Source organism: Budorcas taxicolor, chromosome 6 (assembly GCF_023091745.1).
Source record: "Budorcas taxicolor isolate Tak-1 chromosome 6, Takin1.1, whole genome shotgun sequence".
NCBI classification, from domain to species: Eukaryota; Metazoa; Chordata; class Mammalia; order Artiodactyla; family Bovidae; genus Budorcas; species Budorcas taxicolor.
Window position 1 is genome coordinate 116064189 of NC_068915.1, and position 23723 is coordinate 116087911.

The window sequence follows — 23723 nt, forward strand, 5'->3', positions numbered from 1 at the left end:
TGTCACAGGCGGGCGGCTGGATGACTGAGCCAGCTGCGGGAGAGGTGGTCTGACCTCGCGGAGCGTGATCTGACTCGAGTGGTTGGGACAGAGAGACAGACAGACACAGGCGATCACCCTCTCGGCAGGATCACTAGACGTCAGATGCCGAGGTTGCTGGTGCCGCTTGGTGGTGGCAGTGCCGTCTGTGTGCAGCTCCTTGTGGACGGGGTCCCGTCTGCCACGGGTGACCCCCTCCCCCTGGCAGAGGGAGAGACGGAGCTGCGAGGAGGCCGGCACCCTGCTTGGGTCCAGGGCGCCGGCCAGGGTCCCCTTTACCCGCCTGAGCGAGAGCCCGTCGGCCCAGCGGCGTCCTCCTCCCTGGTCGTCCCTCGGCCAGGACGAGCCTTCGTCTCAGGTTGACCGTGAGGCCGGCTGGTCCACCAGGTGCCCCTGTGGCCCTGCCACGCGCGGCAGGATGAGTGACCACGGGTGAGGCCCCGTGTGCGAGTGAGGCGGGTGCAGCCTCAGGCCGCTGTGCCACCTTCAAGCGGGGCTCCCTGAGCCACAGCCACCCCTCTGCTTTCAGGACCAAGCGCCCAGTGGCCGCCCAGAGCGGTGTCTGCCTCTCGAACAGCCCCCGGCCTCTGGGTGGAAGGGCAGCGCTGCCGGGGAGCAGATACAGGCCCTCAGGTGGGTCCTGGAGCAAGGCCCAGGCCAGGAGGACCCCACACAACCCCCAGCCCACTGCACACAGGCCAGTTCCCCTGCTGCCCAGAGCAGGGGACGGTGCCCCTGACACAGTCCTGGGCAGAGTGTTCCAGAGCCAAGTGTCTTTTAGCCCTTCTCTTTCTACACCTTTTTCATACCCTTTCAGTGCTCAAAGATTAACCTTAGAACTCAGCACGTTTACCAGCTTGCTATTCTCCACCTAGACGCACCTCCTCGTCCAGAACCTTCCACATCCTCGAGCCAGCAGGAGAGCTCATTGTCTAGAAGATGGAAACTCACCCTGACTCAGGTCTTGCTCCATCTTTTCTGTGGACACTTTACTAAAGTGCGCTTACAGCCTTCCGCCTCCTTGAAGGGGCTTCCCAAGTGGCTAAGGGGGCCAAGAGTCTGCCTGCAATGCGGGAGGCACAGGAGACTCGGACTGGATCCCCGAGAGGGCAGGACCCCCTGGAGGAGGGCGTGGCAGCCCACTGCAGTACTCTTGCCTGGAGGAGAACCTGGTGGGCTGAAGTCCATGAAGTGGCAGAGAGTCAGACACGACTGAAGCGACCAAGCACGCACGCCTTCTTGAAAGAACATCGACTTTCTTGTTTCTGATTATGATTGTGGCCCATTGTGGTTCATTGTAGAAGCTTATGGAAACATAAAAAAGAGTAAAAGAAGGAAATAAAAACCGTTCCAAATTGGATGATGAGCAGTTTTATTTTTTTTCACTGAACATTATCTTATGATCATTTATCTGAAAAATTCATTAAAACACAATATTCATAGAATTGTACTCTGTCATAAGGACATGTTAATTGTTTCCGTGTTTTATCCATGTGCGGTTAGCCTGTGGTCCCTCTCCCTAAGATCCTGCCTCTGCCTCTTGGAACCGGCCATTAGCCGTAGAGTCCCCCCGGCGAAGGCAGGGCTGCACCTCCCTTGGCGGTGACCGTGCCCCGCGGCACAGCCAGGACCCCCAGGCTGCCTGGCTCTCTTGGGAGGCAGAATGGAGTCGGATGCTCTGGTTCCTTCTCTCTGGTGGTCGTGTCCCTGCGTGCTTCCTCCTGTCTCTTCTGCAGAGTGTCTTCCCGCTTTTTACCCATTTGGAAGTTGGGCTTCCTTCTGGCTGGGGTCTTTGCTGCAGCTAGCTTTCCCCAGTTTGTTACTTGCCCTTTGGCCTTGTTTGTTGATGCTATTTAAAATATTAATTTTATTATTTATTTTGGCTGTGCTGGGTGTTTGCTGCTGCGTGGCCTTTTCTCTAGTTGCGGAGAGCGGGGACTACTCTCCCGCTGCGGTGCGAGAGCGTCTCCTTGCGGGGGCTCCTCCTGTTGCTGAGCACGGGCGCTAGGTCTCATGGGCTTCAGTCGCAGTGACTCACAGGCTCAGTATCTGCGGTTTTAGAGCTCAGGCTCAGCAGCTGGAGCTCCCAGGCTCCAAAGCGCAGGCTCAGCAGCCGTGGCTCCTGGGCTCCAGAGCACAGGCTCAGCAGCTGGGGCTCCAGAGCGCAGGCTCAGCAGCTGTGGCTCCCGGGCTTAGTTAGGCCAGAAGAAGATCCCATGTGGGATCTTCCCAGACCAGGGTTCCAACCCGTGTTTCCTGCATTGGCAGGTGGGTTCTTTACCACTGAGACATCAGGGAGGCCCTGTTGATGTCTTGATTTCTAGATCCTTTAGTTAAAATTACGAGCACTCTAGAGCTTCATGTCCTCCACCTCTCTCGTTCCTCTCCACCCCAAGGCTGGGGGACATTCCCCTCACGCCTCCCGGCTCTCTGGGTTTGCCTCTGCTCTCCCCTGCGTGGTGAGAGGCCCAGGCTGGTGTGTCTTCTGGGGCCATCTGCACCCTCCGGAGAGGGTGGGGCAGTCGGGGCTGCCGCCGTTGTAATGCACGGACAGGCCCGCCGGGTGCGGGCCAAGGGCCATGGCGCCCCGGAAGGCCGGGTCTGCCCTGCGTCGCTCAGGCCCATGGCTGGTGGTGCCTGTCCTCCCTGTTTGGGGCGTCCCCAGCGGCCCTTTGGGGTGGAGCTACGGGACTCCGGCAGGCAGGCCTCCGGCCACGTGCTCCTCCCTCGCTGTGTGCGCGGGTGGCCAAGGGTGGGCCCTGGGGTCGCCTCCCCCGGGGGCCTGTCGGCCCTTGGTGCTTCCCTGCGGACCGTGGTCCAGGGAGGGAGGTGCCCGTGGGCCGCTGGTCACCCGCCTCCCTGAGCCTCAGTTTCGCCATCTGCAAACGGCTGATAGCAGTCCCCAGTGCGTGTGGCGCCGGGAGGAGGTGCCGTAAGGGACCCATCCCTCGTCCCTCCCCGTCTCAGGGGCCTGGTTGCGCGTCTGCGTCGCTCTCTGCCGCCCTGCGTCTTCCCCCCGGTGGGCTCCGCGGGCCAGGTCCCTGGCTGCCAGCCGTCCTGACCGCCCTCCCTGCACCCGCCCAGCCTCGCCACTCCCTGGCCTCGCCTCCACTCCCTCTCGCCCCCGAGCGTGGTGACAGCAGGACAGGGTGACCGACATGTCGCCCCAGTGTTTCTCCCGAGCAGACGGCTCTGCACCCCCACAGTGGGTGCCGTCTTCCTCTTTCCTGCGGCCTGGGTCCGGGTGGGGACCTCAGGGGCCTGGGGGTGCCCTGGGTCCACCCCTGAGCAGTGGTGACTACAGAGAGGAGGCCGTACTCTGAGTACCCCGGAGTCACTGGCCGCTTCCCCACACAGAGGGGACTGCCGTGTGCCTGTCCCTGGGAGCCTTCCCCGAGGCCCATGGCTGCCCTTCTGACCTGCTGGGTCCACGCATCGCTGAAGCCCCTTTGCCTCCGGCAGAGGGAGTCATAGCCTCACGTTAGGGCCACTGCTGTCCACTGGCCCCTGTGGCCTGGAAGGATGCTCTTCCTTCTCCAGCTTCCGGTGCTGGCCATTGGGGCTGTGGGGGGCATGTCCTGCACCCAGGGTACGGGGCGGGTAGCCCAGGCTTGGCATGGTGGGCACAGGGCCCAGCCTGGCCTGCCTGACCGCTCCATGAGCCAGGGCTCGGGGGCACGGCCTGGCCCTGCCCACCCCTTGGTGGAGGGGGGACCACCTCTGGGGTGTGGTGACAGGGTGGGCCCAGGTCTAACTCCAGCCAGTCCTGGAAGCTGTGTGACTCTAGGTGCCCCCTGCCCGCCCACTGCCTGGTTCCCTCCCTCCCGGGCCTGCACATCACTGCCCCCGGGTCACAGAGCCACTCTGGGGCTGGGTGGCGGGCCCGAGACTGGAACCCACAGCAGCTGTCCCCGCTGCCACACGGAGCCCCAGAGTCTCCCACCCATGTCCTGCCTCTGGAAGCAGAAACAAGAACGATCGAGCAGTTTAAAACCAGAGGAGAACCTGGAATTAATTAGCCTGTTGAAAACCAGATTAGGCCTTGTGATGGTCATCGAATGAACTGTTCACAAATGCAGGGACCCCGAGGAGGGGAGACGGGGGGCGCTGGGAGACTGGGGCTGCCGCACATGCATCAGGTGGGTAACTACTGACAGCTGTGCAGCTCGGGGGCTCCAGCTTACGCGCTGCGGTGACCCGTCCTGAGTGGGAAGCGCCTGAGGGTGAGTGGACATATGTGTGCACGTGACTGACCCCCTTTGCTGTGCAGCGGAAGCCAGCACAAGGCCGTGATGTGGCGATGCTCCAACAAGAAACGTTTAAAAACCACTGGTTCCCAAGTGACGGGGCCATGCGGGCCCACCTGGGGTGAGCGTGCGGAGCCAGGCTGAGTGGGCGGGGGGCCCGAGGGGCAGTGCTGGGTGTGGGGGTCCCCGGGAGGGGCCTGCCCTTCTCCTAGACGGAGCCTCCCCAGTGTCTGGCTTTCTAACTAACTTGCAGCCAATGGTAAGCGGCCGTGCTCTGGGCCCGGAGGCAGACCTGGCCTGGGCCGTGGCCACCGTGGGGGGCCAGGACTGAATCCAGGCCGCCAGGATGGCTCCTGCCAGCGCTGGCCTGGGAGACCCCTGGGTTCACGCAAGCCTCCTCCCACCAGCTAGCCGCCTCCTGGCGCCCCAGACCCTGATGGAGGGGCCCCAGGCAGAGCAGAGGGGGCGAAGGAGGGCAGACAGGAGGGAGGGGGTGGGGGCCCCCAGGGGGCTTTGTAGGGCAGGTTGGGGGACAGGTCTTTTCTGAGAGGAAGCCTCAGCATCAGAGGCACTACCACGGAAGCGCAGCGGGGACACGGCCAGGTGCTTGACGTGGTTTCCAGCAGCTCTACTGAGATGCAACCGTCATTCGATTGACTGCGGCGCACGAGCGCCCGCTGCTCGGCGTGGCCAGGCCCGTGGCCCAGCACTGCCCCGGGCTGCGGGGGCTGTCTCGTGCCCCCGTGTGGGTGCCGTCTTGTGCTCTGGCTGTGGGTGCCGTCTTGTGGCAGCGGCAGTGGTGGTGTGCGTTTCCTCGAGGACGCGTGGTGCCGCGTCTTTCCGTGAGCTCGCCAGCCCCTGCCTGCGCTCTCTCGTGTTCTACGGTGAGCATCAGCGTGTGTTCTTTTGCTGTGCCTCTTAATTTTTGTGTCCTTACTGAGTTTTGAGAGTTCTTTCTGTTCAGTTCAGTTCAGTCGCTCAGGCGTGTCCGACTCTTTGCAGCCCCGTGGACCGCAGCGCATCAGGCTTCCCTGCCCTTCACCAACTCCTGGAATCTACTCAAACTCATGTCCATTGAGTCGGTGATGCCATCCAACCATCTCATCCTCTGTCGTCCCCTTCTCCTGCCTTCAATTTTTCCCAGCATCAGGGACTTTTCCAATGAGTCAGCTCATCTGGTGGCCTAAGTCTTGGAGCTTCAGCTTCAGCATCAGTCCTTCCAATGAATATTCAGGACTGATTTCCTTTAGGATGGACTGGTTGGATCTCCTTGCAGTCCAAGGGACTCTCAACACCACAGTTCAAAAGCATCAGTTCTTCGATGCTCAGGCTTCTTTATGGTCCAACTCTCACATCCATACATGACTACTGGAAAAACCATAGCCTGGACTAGACGGACCTTTGTTGACAAAGTAACGTCTCTGCTTTTTAATATGCTGTCTAGGTTGGTCATACCTTTCCTTCCAAGGGGTAAGCGTCTTTTAATTTCATGGCTGCAATCACCATCTGCAATGATTTTGGAGCCTCCCAAAATAAAGTCAGCCACTGTTTCCACTGTTTCCCCATCTATTTGCCATTAAGTGATGGGACTGGATGCCACAATCTTAGTTTTCTGAATGTTGAGCTTTAAGCCAACTTTTTCCCTCTTCTCTTTCACTTTCATCAAGAGGCTTTTTAGCTCCTCTTCACTTTCTGCCATAAGGGTGGTGTCATCTGCATATCTGAGGGTATTGATATTTCTCCCAGCAATCTTGATTCCAGCTTGTGCTTCTTCCAGCCCAGCGTTTCTTATGATGGACTCTGCATAGAAGTTAAATAAGAGGGTGACAATTGCTTGTATTGTTGGCTTCAATCTGCTAAAATTTCGTTTAGGCCTTTGCACTGATCGTGAGGAGTGCTCGGCAGCGCCTTTCTTTTCTTGTGATGCTCTTTTAAGATTTGGGTATCAGAGTGATGCTGAGTTCATCAAATGGGTTGGGGAGCAGTCCCACTCATTGAATTCTCCACAAGATTTTGTGTGGAAGTGGTATTATTTCTGCCTTGAATATTAGGTAGAATTCACCAGTGGTGCCATCTGGGGCCCCTGGGAGGGCCTGCTGGCCTTGTGGATGGGGGTGGCAGCCACGAGGGCCCGGGAGGGGAGGCCGTGGGGGGCGGAGGGCCCTGGGACCCCAGTGCGTGGGTCTGTGCTGGTGTTTGGTGGAGCACTGGCTTAGTCTCCAGTCCCGTGGGGCTCCAGTGGGAGGATTGCAGTTTGCCACGCGTCTATCATAGGCCAGGCACGGTCCCTGCGGGGCGCTATCCCTGGTCCTTGCCAGGGATTAGCAGTCATCTCCATTTTAAAGAAGAAAGCGATGAGGCCCGAAACCATCCAGCGAGAGACGGCGTGTGAGCAGGCCCGCGGTGCGCTCGAGTGTGGCACTCGGAGGCCTCTGCTGCCCCCGGGGTCACGAGAACGTGCCGTCGTGTGACCCTGGGGCCCACACCCACTGTGCCCATCAGCCACCCCGCTGGGTCCTGCCCGCCGCTCTCTGTGTGCGTGCGGCCGTCCTGGCCCCTGCCCAGGGCCACAGGGGCTGACCAGCCTCCCGGGGGGCTGGGGGCTCCGGTGGTGCGGGCCCCTGACTCCCCTCCCCACCTCTGAATGGACAGACAGGTGCCCAGGAGCCCCTGCTGGCTACAGGAAGGGGACGACGGCTCTGCTCGGTCAGTGGGCAGTCCAGCCGGACGACTTCCAGTGCTTTCCCACAACGACAGCCTCTCCCTAACATGCGACACACCTGGGACTGCACTTTTTAAATCTTTTCGTTGAAAACTGAAAGATGAAAAAACTAAAAGTGAAAGATGAAGAGGATTTATTTTCAAAGGAATACACAGAGAACGCACAAATAAATGACCACTTCTAAGAACCCGAGCTCTAGCACGACGTTCTAGAAATGGGTTTGAGACCCTACGCGGAACCAGGTCTGGGTGCCGTCAGGGCTGGGATACGTCACTGGGGTTGCGGCCGGTCCTCAGAGGAGGTGAAAGTTGGGGCTTATTTGGGTGGAAAAGCTCACCATCCTGGACGGTGAGCCCTTGAGTCATCCTGTGCCCCGTGGTCTGTGCTCAGAACTGGAGGAAACAGGCTTGGTCTCCGGCACCTGCGCTTTCCTGGGGGGTCGTCACCGCAGTTCTGAGCGGCCCCCGCCCCCTCCCGGACCGGGGCCCCCAGGCTGGGTGGCTGCTCCGTCACCCCGGAGGACGCAGGGCCCAGGCCAGGGGGAGAGAGACCCCCGCAGGCGCCCCATCTCTGAGTCACATGTCTGGCCTGTTCGCTTCTTTGGACGCGTCCAGAGGCTCTCAGGTTCGGCCGTGTGGTGTCACGGCTGGAGCAGCTCGCGTTGCTATCAGTTCTTCCAGGTGTGTTTTCTCTTATTCGGTAGACCCTTAGAACGTCAGGATGACAGCGTTCTTTTTCTGTCAAAGGCTCTTTGTTTTTTTCCCCTCCTCTGACAGTGGAATCGGACACTTGCCGTGTGTCCCTGCCCAGGGCGCGCTTTGGGAGGTTTGCTGCAATGCCTTTGACTGTGCGCAGACACACAGGCTGGACGAGGCGCTCAGGGTTCATGTGACTGTCTGGAATTGCACAATATCTTGCTACCAGAAAAACGATGCTTCCTAGTGATTCAAACCTCAGGGGAGCTGTGACCAGGGATCTGTGCCGCCTTCTGTAAAAGACAGCGGCGGGAAACAGCTGGAAGCCAGCTGGGCATCGGTACACAAGGTGCCAGGGTTCCTACATCCCGGTGAGCGGGAGGATCTGACGCTGAGTGACTGTGCAGACAGTGGCGATGGGAGTGCAGCCTCCCCAGGGGGGCGGCGGGGAGCCCTTGGCCGGCCGGCGCCCTGTGCCTTCACCCTCACCGCTCCCAGCTGCCATCCCTCTGCCTCGGGGGGCTCCAGCCACGTCCCGCCTGCACCCTTCCTGCCCCCATCGCAGATGCAAACTGCTGGGCGCCCGCTGGCCTCTCAGCTCCGCCTTTAATGCGTTTGGCTCTAGACTGGGCTCTTGGGGCCCACACACAGGGCCTGATTCTTCCCTGGGACCCTCTTCCATCCCCAGCCTGTCTGTCCAGCAGCTGCCTACAGAGGACCCGTGCCCTTCCAAAAGAGTGACCACCCGGGGCCGTGTTCCTGGTGTTCCTGGTGCCCAAATAATGCCCATCCGCTGGCCCCTGGGGAGCAGGCTGCCCCAGCCAGGCCCCAGGCTCAGCCCCCAGGTGTGGTCCCGGGCCCAGCCTCCACTGTTCTGTTCGCTTGCTCTCTGTGGCCCTTCCAAGCCTCACTGGGTTCCCTGTGGGCAGCACTTTATTGATTTTTCTGCCTCGGACCAGTCTTTTTATGGAGCCTTCGGCTCTCTTTCCATTCACACACACACACTCACTCACACACTCACTCACACGCACACACGCCCTACTCTGCAGAGCAGCTGGAGAGGGCATGGGTTGGAGACTGCAGTTGAGACCTGCCCCAGCCACCGCCCACGGGCCAGCCTTGGCTTCAGTCTTCTGGGCGAGTTCCCTGGCCTCCCTGTTTTGTTTATTTGGAGTCTGGGTGGAGTCTTCCTTGCAGCATGTGGCCTCCAGTTCCCTGAGCAGGGATTGAACCGGGGCCCTCTACATTGGGAGCGTGGAGTCTTAGCCGTGGACCCCCGGGGGAGTCCCAGACTTCACTGCTCTTTCAAGACATAAGATGAGCCCCGGGCTTTGCGGCTCTCAGAGCTCCGCCCACGCTCAGGGCCCCGCCCCGGGCTCCTTGCAGGTGAGCTGCGTGCTGCCGCAGCACCTGGCTCAGAAAGGCTTCTCTGGGGTCCCAGACGGTGGCGTCCCTCCACTAAGAAACAGCCTCTGGGCCTCAGGAGGGCTGCAGTGGCACCTGCCGCAGGCGCGTCCTCCCCTCAGCCTAAGCTCGTCTTCTGCTCCCAGAAGTAGTGCTTGATCTTAGACGACACTTTGGGACAATACCAACTTATTCATAGTGGTGCTGCTCAGATAAAGGTAATAGTAATGCTTTGCGTTGACTGTATTTTGCAGTACCTCATCTATGTGCGTGTGATGGCTCTAATTTCTAAAATGCTATCTTTTTATTTACTATCTCAGCATTTCCAGCATCATTAACTATCCTTCCTGGACACCTCTGACCTGATTTACTGAATCAACCCACTGTTGATGGGCCTCTAGCTTGAGCTATTTCTTGAACATGCCTTTGCTAAATGATTACAAGGAAAACATCTTTTTATTCTTTTTAAAGTGCACAATTCAGTGGTTTTTAGCGCATTCGCAGAGTTGTGCAAACGCCACCGCTGTCCAGCCTCAGAACGTTTTCATCACCCCATAAGGAAACCCCAAACATTCCCCCAGTAAGACCTCTTCAGTCGGTGGCAATCATTAACCTACTTTATGTCTCCATGGCTTTGCCGAGACTTTTCTAGACTTTTCAAAGAAATGAAATCATACAACAAGTGGCCTTTGTAACCGGCTTCGGTCACAGCTTAGTGTTTTCAAGGTTCATCTACGTCGTAGCACCTAACGGTCCTTCATTCCTTTCTGTGGCCAAACATTAATTCCATTGCATGGCTAGACTACATTTTGTTGATCTGTTTATCAGCTGACCGACATTTGAGTTGCTTCCATTGTTAGGCTAGTATGTGTGAACATCCATGTACAAATGCTTGTGTGAATCTATGCTTCAGTTCTCCTGGGTAGCCACCTTGAAGTGGAATTGCTGGGTCATTCAGCTGGGGGAACTGCTGACCTGTTTTCCAGAGTGCCTGCAGCATTTTAGGTTGTCGCCAGGAATGCACGAGGGCTCCAATTTCTCCAGATCTTCACCCACACTTGTTTTTTTCTATTTTCTTTTAAAATTACTATAGTCATCACGATGGGTATGAAATGGCACATTATTGTTTTAATTTGCATTTCCCAAATGACTAATGACGTTGAGCATCTTTTCATGTGTTTACTGGCCGTTTATATAGTTTTCTATGGAAACATGTCTTTTCAGATACATTGCGCATTCTTTAGTTGGGTGATTTATCTTCTTCTGTTGAGTTGTAAGAGTCCTTCCTGTATTCCAGGAACTTATGCACTCTTGACAGACACATGCTTTGAAAAAGTGTTCTTGCATTCTGTAGAGTTTTCCACTATCTTGATGAAATCTTTTGAAGCACAGAAACTTTTAATTTTAATTTTGGGGGTGAATCTATGTTTCAGTTCTCCCGGGTTGATACTCAGAGTGGGGTTGCCGGGCCACACCTCACGAGGAACTGCTCATATTTGTCTTTGGTTGCTATGTTTTTCATGTCACACCTAAGAAATTATTGCCTAATCCAAGACCACAAAGATTCATGTTTTGCTGTAAAAGTTTTAGCTCTTACATATAGTCTCTGAACTATTTGAGCCAATTTTTGTATGTGGTGTAACGTAAAACTTCATTATTTTGCACGTGGAAATGCAGTTTTCCCAGCACGACTAAAATTTTCTATTGAGGTACAGTTGATTGACAATATTCTATTGGTTTCAGGCGTATAACATAGCCTTTCAGCATTTGTATAGGTTATCCTCCATTTAGACTTGTTATGAGATGCTGGCTGTGTCCCCTGTGCTGTGCGATATACCCTTGCAGCTGGTTTATTTTCCATGTAGCAGTCTGTGCCTCTTAACCTGCTGCCCCATCTCACCCCCATCTCACCCCTTCCCGTCTCCCTCCCCCCGCTGGTGGCCACTGGCTTGCTCTCTGCACCCAGGACTCTGCTCCTGTTCTGTGCTGTCCATGCGTGTGTGGAGTTCTTGGGGTCCTGCATAGTCGCTGCATATTCACGCATTCTCGTGGCGTAATGCCTGCCCGGTCGTCCGTGCCGCTGGAACTAACACGGTTTCATTCTGTTTTCGTGGCTGAGTGGCATTTCGCTTTCTATCTGCTTCACATCTTCTTTGTCCGTTCAGCTGTTGGTGCGCACCTGCGTTGCTTCCGCATCTTGGCTGTTCTAAGTGATGCTGCTTCGAACATTGGACTGCGTGCTTCTTTTCTGATACGTGTTTCCAGATTCTTCAGGTGTATACCCAGGGGTAGAATTGATGGAGCCTATGGTTGTTCTGGTTTCCGTGTTGCGAGGAACCTCCATGCCGCTTTCCACAGTGGCTGTACCAAGTTACACTCCCGTCAGCAGTCTAGGAGGGCTCGCTTTTCTTCCCATCCTTGGCAACACTTGTTATTTGGGGTCTTTCTCATGATGGCCATTCTGACAGGTGGGAGGTGGTATCTTTGGTTTTGATTTTCATTTCTCTGATGATTAACAACATTGAGCATCTTTCCGTGTGCTTTTCATCTGTATGTTTTCAGGAAAACATCTGTTAAAATCTTCAGTCCATTTTCTGGGGTTTCCTTGTTGGCTCAGTGCTAAAGAATCCACCTGCCAGTGCAGGAGACCTGGGTTTGATCCCTGGGTCAGGAAGATCCCCTGGAGAAGGAAATGGCAACTCACTCCAGTATTCTTGCCCAGGAAATCCCATGGACAGAGGAGCCTGGCAGGCTACAGTCCATGGGGTTGCAAAATAGTCAGACACAATTTAACAACTAAACAACAGCAATTTCTGATCCATTTTCTAATCCAGTTGTTTATTTTTTTACATTGCATTGGATGAGCTGTTTATGTATTTTGGATACTAACACCTTATCAGTTATATCATTTGCAAATGTTTTCGCCCATTCAGTTGGTTATCTTTTCATCTTGTTAGTGGTTTCATTTGCTGTGCAAAAGCTTTTAGGTTAAGTTGGTCCTGTTTATTTTTGCTTTTCTCTCCCTTGCCTTGGGTTTTGGTGGTCATTCAGGCATGTCTGACGCTTTGCAACCCCCTGGACTGCAGCATACCAGGATTCTCTGTCTTCTACCGTCTCCTGGAGTTCACTCAGATTCATGTCCATTGAGTCAGTGATGCTATCTAACCATCAACAGATCCAAAAACTATTGCTACAGCTTATGTCAAGAAGTGTTCTGCCGATGTTTTCTTCTAGAAGCTTTTTAGTTTCCAGTCTTACATTTAGGTCTTTAATCGATTTTGAGTTTATTTTTATGTACGTTGTGAAAAAAATGTTCTATTAATAATTTCACTTCTTTATATGTAGCTTCCAGGTTCCCCAGCACCACTTAGTGTAGAGACAGTCTTTTCTCCATCTCAAAACCATCTTTTGAAAAGGCCATTCTTTCCTTACTGGGTGACCTTGACAGCCTTTGGGAAGATCAGTCAGCCACAAACTCCTGGGTTCATTTCTGGACTTGCAGTTTTACTGGGTTCTCATGGTTCCCATGCCAGTGCCGGCCTTGTTCCCTGTTGTTAAATTACACGTCATGTGAGTCCTCCCACTTTGCTTTTTTTCTTTTTCAAGATTGTTTCAGCTATTCTGAGTCACTGCATTTCTGTATGAATTTTGCGATCAGCTTGTCAATTTCTGCATGGAAAAGGAAATTTTTTTTATATTTTGATATGGATTCCATTGAACCTATAGACCAGTATTGGGAGTATTGCCATGTTAATGATATTAAGTCCTCAACCATGAACATAAGCTGTGTTTCCATTTATTTAGGTCTAATTTATTTCAATGATGTTTTATTGTTGTCCATAACTCTTATGGAAAAATGCATCAATAACCTCAGATATGCAGGTGACACCACCCTTGTGTCAGAAAGTGAAGAGGAACTGAAGAGCCCCTTGAAGAAGGTGAAAGAGGAGAGTGAAAAAGCTGGCTTAAAACTCAACATTCTAAAAACTAAGATCATGGCGTCTGGTCCTATCACTTCATGGCAAATAGATGGGGAACCAATGGAAACAGTGGCAGGCTATTTTCTTGGGCTCAAAAATCACTGTAGATGGTGAGTGCTGCCCTGAAATTAAGATGATTGTTTCTTGAAAGAAAAGCTATGACAAACCTAGACAGCTTATTAAAAAGCAGAGAAATCAATTTGCCAGCAAATATCCATATAGTCAAAGCTATGGTTTTTCCAGTAGTCACGTATGGATGTGAGAGTTGGACTATAAAGAAAGCTGGGCACCACAGTATTGTTTCTTTTGAACTGTGGTGTTGGAGAAGACTCTTGAGAGTCCCTTGGACTGCAAGGAGATAAACCAGGCCATCCTAAAGAAAATCAGTCCTGAATATTCACTGGAAGGACTGATGCTGAAGCTCTACTACTTTGGCCACCTGATGTGAAGAGACAGCTATTGGAAAAGGCCCTGATGCTGGGAGAGATTGGGGGCAGGAGGAGAAGGGGGCGACAGAGGATGAGATGGTTGGATGGCATCACCAACTTGATGGACATGGGTTTGAGTGAACTCTGGAAGACAGTGAAGGTCAGGGAAGCCAGGCGTGCTGCCATCCATGGGGTCACAAAAAGTCAGACACGATTGAGAGACTGAGCAACAAAGGGTGACCTGAATGGTGCTGATATATGACATCTATATAGTGTGTGTGCGCGCGTGTGCACACGTGTGTGCGTGTGTGCATGTGTGCGCGCACACGTGCGTGTGTGCATGTGTGCACGTGTGTGCATGTGTGCGTGCACACGTGCGTGTGTGCGCGTGTGTGCATGTGTGTGCGTCTGTGTGTGTGCACGTGTGTGTGCGTGTGTGTGTATGAGTGTGTGTGTGTGTCTGTGAGTGTGCTCATGTGTACTCAGTCAGTCAGTCGTGTCCAACTCTTTGTTACTCCATGAACTGTAGCCCGCCAGTCTCCTCTGTCCATGGGATTATCTCAGTAAGAATATTAGAATGGATTGCCATGCCATCCTCCAGGGGATCTTCCCAGCCCAGGGATCGAACCCAGTCTCCTGCACTGGCAGGCGGATTATTTACTGTCTGAGCCACCTGGGAAGCCCTATATATATATAAATAAATATAGTATATATTAATAAAGCTGTTACTGTTAAAGACCCAATTATATTAAGATATGGTAGCAATTAAAAAAATCTTACTTGCATTCGCTTCAGGAAGATTTAAATATTTGGAATAAATGTAAGAAAAAAAATACAAGAGTTACAGTCAGTTCAGTCGCTCAGTTGTGTCTGACTCTTTGCAGCCCCATGGACTATAGGACACCAGGCTTCCCTGTCCATCACCAATGCCTGGAGCTTGCTCAAACTCGTGTCCATCGAGTCAGTGATGCCATCCAACCATCTCATCCTCTGTCGTCCCCTTCTCCTACTGCCTTCAATCTTTCCCGCCATCAGGGTCTTTTCTAGGGAGTCAGTTCTTCCCATCAGGTGGCCAAAGTCTTGGAGCTTCAGCTTCAGCATCAGTCCTTTCAATGAATATTCCGGACTGATTTCCTTCAGGATTGACTGGTTGGATCTCCTTGCAGTCGAAGGGACTCTCAAGGCTTCTCCAATACCACAGTTCAAAAGCATTTATTCTTCGGTGCTCAGCTTTCTCTATAGTCCAACTCTCACATCCATACATGACTACTGGGAAAACCATAGCTTTGACTAGACGGACCTTTGTTGGTAAAGCAATATCTCTGCTTTTTAATATGTTGTCTAGATTTGACATAGCTTTTCTTTCAAGAAACAAGCGTCTTTTAATTCTATGGCAGCAGTCACCATCTGCAGTGATTCTGGAGCCCAAGAAAATAAAGTCCGTCACTGTTTCCATTGGTTCCCCATCCATTTGCCATGAAGTGATGGGACCAGATGCCATGATCTTAGTTTTCTGAATGTTGAGTTTTAAGCCAATTTTTCACTCTCCTCTTTCACTTTCATCAGGAGGCTCTTTCATTCTTCTTTGCTTTCTGCCATAAGGGTGGTGTCACCTGCATATCTGAAGTTATTGATATTTCTCCCGGCAACCTTAATTCCAGCTTGTGCTTCTTCCAGCCCAGCATTTCTCGTGATGTATTTTGCATATAAGTTAAATAAGCAGGGTGACAATATACAGCCTTGATGTACTCCTTTCCCAATTTGGAACCAGTCTGTTGTTCCATGTCCAGTTCTAACTGTTGCTTCTTGAGCTGCATACAGGTTTCACAGAAGACAGGTCAGGTGGTCTGGTATTCCCATCTCTTGAAGAATTTTCCACAATTTTGATCCGCACAGTCAAAGGCTTTAGCGTAGTCAATGAAGCAGAAGTAGGTGTTTTTCTGGAATTCTCTTGCCTTTTCTATGATCCAACAGATGTTGGCAATTTGATCTCTGGTTCCTTTGCCTTTTCTAAATCCGGCTTGAACATCTGGAAGTTCTTGGTTCACGTACTGCTGACGCCTGGCTTGAAGGATTTTGAGCATTACCTTGCTAGCATATGAAATGAGTTCATAACTCTTGCTGTACATCTGAAACTAACACAACATTGTAAATAAACTATGCTTCATTTTTTAAGTATTAAAAATATACACTATAAAAGTGTACAATTTGATGTAATTCTTAACCTGTGGTGTTGATGCCAAATCCATCAATGCTATTGGCCATTTAGACTTTTCAGTTCCTTTTCCTTTGCTTTCCCCAGTCCTAAATCTTTTTTCCTCTACTTTTTAATTTTGGCAAAATATATATAACACAAAATTTACCATTTTGACAGTATTTAAGTGTACAATTCAGTGACAGTATGCACGTTCACAATCTTGTATGACCATCACCACTTTTTCCAGAAGTCTTTCATCATCCCAAACTGGAACTCTGTCCCCACTAAACCTGCCCTGCCCTGCCCCCTGGCACCCACCGTTCTGTCTCTGTGGACTTGACTCCTGTAGGGACCTCACGTAAGTGTCCTTTTGTGACTGGCTTATTTCACTTAGCATAATGTCCTAAAGGTTCATCAGAATTTTATTACTTTTTAAAGCTGAATAATATCCCCCTGTGTGGCTGGACCGCATTTTGTTTGCCCATCCTCTGTTGATGGGCGCTCGGGTTTTACACCTTTTGGCTCTCGTGAATAGTGCTGCAGTGCACGTTCGTGTGTGAGCATTCGTTTGGGTTCCTGCTTTCAGATCTTCTGGGTGAGGCTGCGAGCTGAGCCAGGGGGTGTTGGCGGACGTGGACCCTGGACAGTGAGGCTCACCCCGTTTCCTTACTTAGCTCCCAGGGAGGGCACAGCCAGGCTCACACCCTCAAGTGGAAAGCCAGGGGCTTCGTCTCAGGGACGAGGAGGGCAGTCTGGGCAGGGAGGGCTCTCGGTCATCACGAGGGTCTTAGCAGAGCAGGGCGCCAGCCTCTCCGGCACCTCCCGTCACTCCTCCATGCCCTGGAGAAGCATTACACACTCAGAGACAGATGTTCCCGTTGCCCGAGTGTGCCAGTCAAACGCACCCCTATTTGTCTCGGGAGAAGACCCCGAGAAGCCAGTTTGGGCCTCTTCCCCTGGCCCCCTGCACTGAACTCCCAGGTGCATCCCGTCTCTGAGCTTCCTGGTGGTTGGACGCCAAGAGAGGTGCCCCTTAGTAAGACACCATTTGGCTGCGCACCCATCTCTGCCGTTTGTGGGGGGGGGACGCCCACGTCCACGAGGGGCCACGGCCGCTCTCCCGTCGCTCAGGCAGGCTGTGGCCTGATGCAATCGCAGTGAGCCGTCCTCCGTGGCTGCTGGATTTTGCTGGAACTTCCAGAGCCGCCCCGCAGATGCTGCCATGTGGGCAGTTGCCCAGGGCGGACTCTCAGGCGCTTGCTGACCTCGGGCTGGGGGGCATCAGCTCCACGGTATGGCTTCGGGGCCTCTCCCCATGGTCACTGGCCGGTTCACTCCCGGCAGCCACGCAGGGGCCCCCTGTCTCACCCACCAGGGCCTCTCTCTGACATTGGGATCCCGTGCATTTGAAGCCGACCTCCAGCCTGAGAAACCCCAAGTTCCCCGCAGAAAAGCGAAAGCGGAGATACTGCAGGCCCCCGAAGGCAATTGTTAAAAAATTATAGTGAATATTTTTAGATAGATCAAAGATTTCGCATCCATGAAACCAGAGAGCAGGAAATGAATTCGGTAGTAGCGGACCCAATCAAACTTTTTGGCCAACCCAATAAAAACTTAGTAGCAAAAATGTCAAGGGGAAAACTGGGGTCAGGGGGAAAGGAGGAAATTTCCCAGAAAGTGGGAAAAACTGACAGGGGTGAAGATGAGAGGGACATTATTTTAAGGACTGAAAGGCCAGCTCATGCACCCCCTGCAGCCGGGCGAATGGACACCCGGACAGTCCAGCCTCAGCTGCGGCCGCTACTTGGGGCCTCGGGGTGACCCCTGAACAACAGAGCTAACAGCGCCTGCGGCAGGGCCCCTGGGCTGGGGTTGGGATGTGTACGGGGGCCGGAGGGCTTGTCTCAGTTGGAGACCCGAGATCTGAACCTGGAGGGGCCACGCTCCCTCCGGAGGCTCTGGGAGGGGGTCCTTCCGGCATCTTCCAGCCTCTGGTGGCTCTCGGAGTCCCCTGGCTTGTGACCTCGTCTCCACGATCTCGGTGTTGTGGTCACTGGTCCTCCCCGCCCCCCTCCTACTAAGACTCCTCGCCTCGGGTTAGGGCCACCAGAGGAGCCAGGACGTCCTCTCCAGGTCCTTGGCTTGGGGCTTCCCTCGTGGGCCGGCGGTTAAGAATCCGCCTGGCAGTACAAGGGACGCTGATTGGATCCCTGATCTGGGAAGGGCCCCCACGCCGAGGAACAAGTGAGCCCGTGACCCACGACTCCTGAGTCTGTGCTCTGGAGCCTGGGAGCCACGACTGCTGAAGCCCGAGGTCCCAGAGCTCCCGTTGCACAAAGGATGCCCGCCCACGGCCTCTAGAGCGGGCCCTCAGCACAGCTGGAGAAAAGCCTGCCCGCACCCAAGGCCCAGCACAGCCACGAAAATGAGAACCCTTAGCTCGACTGCAAAGACCTTTTTCCAACTAAGGTCCCGCGGGGTTCCAGGTTCGGGCGTGGACAAATGTTTTGGGGCCCGCCAGCCCCTGCAGAGGGTGTGAGTGGGGGGAGGACGCTTCCATAGGACGAACTCAGCCACCAGTGTTGGACCTGGGGCTCACCCAGGTGCGGGGTGGGGGCCCCTCCAGGCAGAAGTCTTGTCCCCCCTTGCTTCCTGCAGCCAAACCCCTGTGTTCCCTTCTCTGTGCAGCGGCTCTATGGCTGATCCCTGCTCCCCAGACACGAGCGGCCCCGAGTCGGCGCCCGTGGCCGTCAGAGAGAAGATGCGCTCCCGGTTCCACGGCAGCCACGACCTGGTCCACCGCCTGTTTGTCTGCATCTCAGGTGCCCCGTCGGGTCCCGGGGTGGGCACGGGCTTGGGGGTACACAGGGTCGGGCCCCAGGCTGGGCATGGGCTCGGGGGTACACGGGGGGTAGGCAGGCTGCAGGCAGTGGCTGGCACGCTGCAGGAGTCTCCCCAGGAAGGTTCAGGTGCGGGCCCTGCCCGGGGCCCCTCACCACGTCACTTCCTTGTCCCGAGCTCCAAGAGGAGCCCAGCCAAGAGGTGGGCGTTGTGTGTCCGCAGGTCCTCCTTGGTGTGGGGGTGGGAGCCCAGGCCGGGCCCCGGGGCCCTCGCCACCCACCCGCGAGGTCCTGTTCAATCTGATGTCCTGACTGATCCTGTTTCCTTCCGTCCCCTGAGTGAGGGGGCAGGTGACTGCTTCATCTCCTAGGATTCAGAGGGGCGTGAGCGCGGCGTCTTTTTCGCCATCTCCCTTAGTTTGTGCGTTGTGAGCTGGTGCAGGCACGTGGTTTGGAAGCGTGGCTGTGCGGTGGGGTCTCGCTCCCCGCCGCTGGCCTGCCTGCCATCCACCCCCTTCTCCGGGTGGGGCTCAGCCAGTGCCCCTCCTGCAGCCTTGTCCCCCACCTGGCCCATCCCCTGGCCCCACGCCGTGGGGTGGAGCAGCAGGGGCGCAGCCTGTGGATTGGCAGGCGCTGCAGAGTCGGGTCCGGTCCCGGGTGTGACTCTGCACTGCCCAGGGCCCCAGGCAGGGCCCCACCCAGGCCAGGCTCAGGGGTGGCTCTGAGCTTCTATCTGAACATCGGGCAGAACCCACTGCAAATCCACGGGTCTGTCTTGCGGTCTGGGGAGCAGCAGGCCCAGCAGGTGCCCGGCAGGGCTGCTGACACAGCAGGAACCCTCCAGAACCGCTGGCCACAGCGTTGGCGCGGTGACAGGCCCCGGGCCCTGGGGGTTGGGGGTCAGGTGCAGTCACCCCCTGGCCTTGCTGTGAACGCAGCCCCACCCACCCTCGAAGAGCTTTTCACTGAGGAGGGCTGAGCCCACCTGACTGAGGGATGAGGAAACCTCGGCCCGTGAGGGCCCCCTGTCTGGGCAGGTCCCCAGAAGGGCTGGCCGAGGTGGCCATGATGGGGAAGGAGCTGCCACGGGGGTAAGCACACTTGGGGGCATGGAGTCGTCCCTCAGTGAGGAGCCAGAGCCCTTTGGTGGCCGTGGCTGAGACCCCCAGCACAAAAGCATGAACGGGACTAACTCCCCTCCTTCCCTTGCCTCCTGAACTTGGCTTCTGCCAGAGGGACCCTCGGGGGCGGGGTAGGGGGCCGCTTCCCACCCCGGCTCATCCAAGGACGAGCTGGTCCCTGGCCCTGAGCCGCAGCGGCTCAGCAGCCAGCAGGCGCCTCCCCTGCCCTCCCCGCGTCTCCCGCAGGCGTGGCCGACCAGCTGCAGACCAACTACGCCAGCGACCTGAGGAGCATCCTGAAGACCCTCTTTCAGGTCATGGCCACCAAGCCAGAGACGGACGACAAGGAAAAGCTGAAGAAGGGTGAGTGCCGCCGGGCTCGGAGGCGTGCCACCCCCACCCAGGGAAGCCGCGGAAACCTGCTCTCCCGGGCCACCTAGCTTCTTGTATGACCACACCCCGCAGCGGAAGCCCCCAGCCGAGCCAGGCTGTCCGCTGGGGGGCGGAGGGCACACCTCGAAGGCCCCCCGAGGCCACTACCAGGAGCTGCAGCAGTGATCGCGTAGCGCCCCGGCTGGGCCGCCCAACGGCGAGGACGGTTGAGGAGGCGCGGTGCCCTTCCTTGGACAGACGGGACCCAGTGGTCCACGGTCACTTCTGCAGAATTCTGTCTGTCAGAGCAACCAGACGCCAGCCCACAGTCCTGGAGGGGACACGGGTCCCACTGCTCCAGGAGGAAGTGGCCCTTTGTGACCTGCCTCACACCCGAGTGTGCACTCACCGAAGCGCGCGCGCGCGCACACACACACACACACTCTGAACAGTCACCTGGGGAGGGAGCAGGGGTCAGGCAGGGGACGCTGAGGCGAGGGCCGGGTGGGGTCCCAGCGTGGGGGAGGGGCGCCACCCCTGCTGGCTCCCTCTCTTCGGGGTTGAGGCTCCGGTTTTGGCAAGCGGCCCCCCCATCCCAGGGGCTTCTGCTCAAGAGTGACCAGGCAGCCGGCCCAGGCCCTGGGGAGAAGTCTGTCTTTTGTGCCCACCCAGCTTTGCCTCCCGAGGTCCATTCTGCTGGGCTGCACTGCCCCCACATACCCGGGGATTCCGGGTGGGGCTGCCTGTGGACCACTGCTACTCAGGAAGGGCAGTGACGTGGGCGCCTCTGCAAGCAAGGAGTGTGGGCCCCAGGGCCCGGGCCAGGCCTGGTCCACTGCCCACCTCAGGGCCATGGTCCAGGGGGACCTGACCACACACAGTGGACGGGTCCGAGGCCAGCTGCCCACGTGGGGGCACTCAGATGGACAGACTCCCAGGGTCGGGTCAGCACCCTGCCTGCCGGGCAGTGGGTGAGGGCCCCGGTGACCCCCTCTGTGGGCGGGACTGTGCACTGGGGGCTGCCCTCCGCTGGCCATACCCAGGCATACCTCCGGGGCACGGGTGGTGGCCCGTTGAGCCCAGTGGCCACACTTTCTTCCAGTCACCCAGACCCTGCGGAGCGCGGCCCTGGAGGACTGTGCCCTGTGCCAGGAGACCCTGTCATCCTCCGAGCTGGCCGCCAAGACCCGAGCCGGAGACTTGGAAGGTGCGTGAGGGGCCGGGGCCTCCCCTCTGCTCTGGCCTGCAGGCTGGGGGCAGCCCTCCTCCAGTGGGGGCCCCCACCAAGGCCGTCAGGACTTGTGGCTCTCAGGGCAGGGCCCGGGAGTCCCCAGCATCCTCAGGATTTGCCTGTTGGAGCTGGCCTCGTGGCCTGACATGAACCCCAGGAGCGGCATCACTGGGACGGTCAGGGTTTTTCCACGGGAAGGGTGGACAGCGTGAGAGAAGGCCTCACTGGGGGGGGGGGGGGGCCGGAGGGCAGGGTGGGAGGGGCGGGGGTCTGCAGGCAGCAGGCGGGGGAGGGCAAGTCCTCGGGCGCAGCTTGGGAAGGAGGGGCCGGAGACGGGGGCCGGAGACCATGGTCTCTCCTGGGCGAGTGGCCTCGCCGGCGCTGCCACGCTCACGGCTGGTGCAGGGTGGGCACCTCATGTCTGGGGTGTCTCCCTGGACAAGGTGGCTCCTCCCAGCGCCTTCAGTCCCCGCCCCCCGAATTCCAGAGCAGCCGCCCAGGGGCTCTCTCCAGTGAGCGCCTAGAGAAGGGAAAGGGGGTGAGACCAGTCGTTGAGGGGGGGCCGGCGCTGCACCTGTAGGGGGCGGGGCCAGCCTCGGGGCGGGGCCAGCCTGGTCTCCGGGAGACGCCCTCCCTCGCATCCCCTCCCCCACCTCCCTTGACCTGCTCTGGAGCCGGATTGGGCGGGGCTGCGGGGGCGCCTGAGGCTCCAGCAGAGCCTTGATGGGGAGGTTGACAAAGGGGGTTGATTTCTTTCATCTGTCAGCCCCCGTGTTTGCCTGAGGACCCTGCCAGACTGGATGCCGGCCGAGAGAGGCTCGGGAGAGGGTGGCCTGGGTGCACCTCGCCCTGAGTCTTGGGGCGACCTGCAGGCTGCTGCCACAGGGGTCCGATCCACGCGCCTGGCCAGCAGTCCTGATACCTAGCCAGTAAGGAGCCTCGCGAGGACCGGAGGCTCCTGCATACCATCAGCCTCCGACCCCCGCCCCAGCCCACCGGCCCTCACTGCCGCCCCCCGCACCGCTGCCTCGGGCTGACCTGTCCCCCACTGTCATTGTCACAGATCCGCCCGAGTGGGTCCCGGACGAGGCCTGCGGCTTCTGCACCGCCTGCAAAGCGCCGTTCACAGTCATCCGCAGGAAGCACCACTGCCGCAGCTGCGGGAAGGTAGGCAGGTGGGCGGCTGGGGCTGCCACCTCAGACATCCCAGGGAGCGTCTGCACACCCCGCGCCCAGGTCCAGGGGTCGGGACCGATGCTCCGGGGCTGGCGAGGACTTAGGAGTCCTGTGCAGAGAGACACCCATGAGCCCTGGGCCCTGCTCTGACTTGGCACAGGGTGTGGCCTTGGGCTTCCCAGGTGGCGCTGGCGGTAAAGAACCCGCCTGCCAATGCAGGAGGCACGGAGACCTGGGTTCGATCCCTGGGTCGGGAAGATCCCCTGGAGGAGGGCATGGCAACCCACTCCAGTATTCTTGCCTGGAGAATCCCATGGACAGAAGAGCCTGGTCCATGGGGTCAGCAAAGAGTCTGACACGACCGAGCGACCTAGCACGCATGAACGCGGCCTCGAGCACGCAGCCACTAAGTGCGATGGTGCGGTCCTGGGTCCTTCAGACCTGGGGGTCTGGTGGGGGGGGTGGGGGGCGGAGGGTCTGAATTGGAGCCTGCCGCAGCCTTGGTGTAAAGCCAGGACCCCCTTCCTCAGCCTGGCCTCTTGGTCAAGACCTGCCCCAGGTCTTCCTGAAGGTCCTAGCTCCGCGTTGGGGAGCGGGAGAACCCCGGGTGGGAGGAACGTGCAGGTCGGCCGGCCAGGGGGCGCAGGGCTCTGCTCCCGCCCTTGCTGGCCGTCCGCCCGAGGCGCAGGGCTGCGGAGGGCGCTCACTCGGCCGCGCGCTCCCGCCTCCTAGATCTTCTGCTCGCGCTGCTCCTCGCACTCGGCGCCGCTGCCGCGCTTCGGGCAGGTGAAGCCGGTCCGCGTGTGCACGCACTGCTACATGTTCCACGTCACGCCCTTCTACAGCGACAAGGCGGGCATCTGACCGGGCCCGCGGGCGCGCGGGCCGCGCCGGGCTCCTGGGAGGGGCTCCGGCTGCCGCGCCCCGCCTTCGCCACCCGGGCGGGCCGTCCGCTGGCCGGAGGGGCTTCGCCGCGTCTCATCTGCCTGCCGGCCCCGCCCCTGCGGGGGCTGCGGGCGCCCGGACTCCAGAACTCCAGTGCCTCCGCCCCCCGCCTGCAGGGCCCTCGGGCCCGGTGCAGGGCCCCACGGAGGTCAGCTCCAGCCAGCGCGGGGACCTGGGGTGCCAAGCCCGGGCCGGGGTGGATCCCGCTGCCCTGCTGAGACGCCGTCGGAGGCTCAGCCGTAGCGGAAGGTCCGCTCTTCCTGGGCGGGTGAGAGGGGCCACTCAAAGCAGCCGCACGGCTTCCCCCATGAGCTGGCCGAACGGGG

At 57.2% G+C, this 23723-nt stretch overlaps 1 protein-coding gene across 1 annotated transcript in view; it reads left to right on the plus strand.

The window, feature by feature from the left end:
- Positions 1-23316, plus strand: part of ZFYVE28 (zinc finger FYVE-type containing 28) — a 63633-nt gene extending 40317 nt beyond the window's left edge. Inside the window, exons 10-18 of the mRNA XM_052641793.1 lie at positions 248-404; positions 569-672; positions 4310-4407; positions 5078-5128; positions 18401-18534; positions 19920-20036; positions 21148-21252; positions 22340-22443; positions 23185-23316. Of these exons, the coding sequence (XP_052497753.1) occupies positions 248-404; positions 569-672; positions 4310-4407; positions 5078-5128; positions 18401-18534; positions 19920-20036; positions 21148-21252; positions 22340-22443; positions 23185-23316 (1002 nt within the window). The remainder of the gene's footprint in view (positions 1-247; positions 405-568; positions 673-4309; positions 4408-5077; positions 5129-18400; positions 18535-19919; positions 20037-21147; positions 21253-22339; positions 22444-23184) is intronic.
- Positions 23317-23723: the final 407 nt, after the last annotated feature.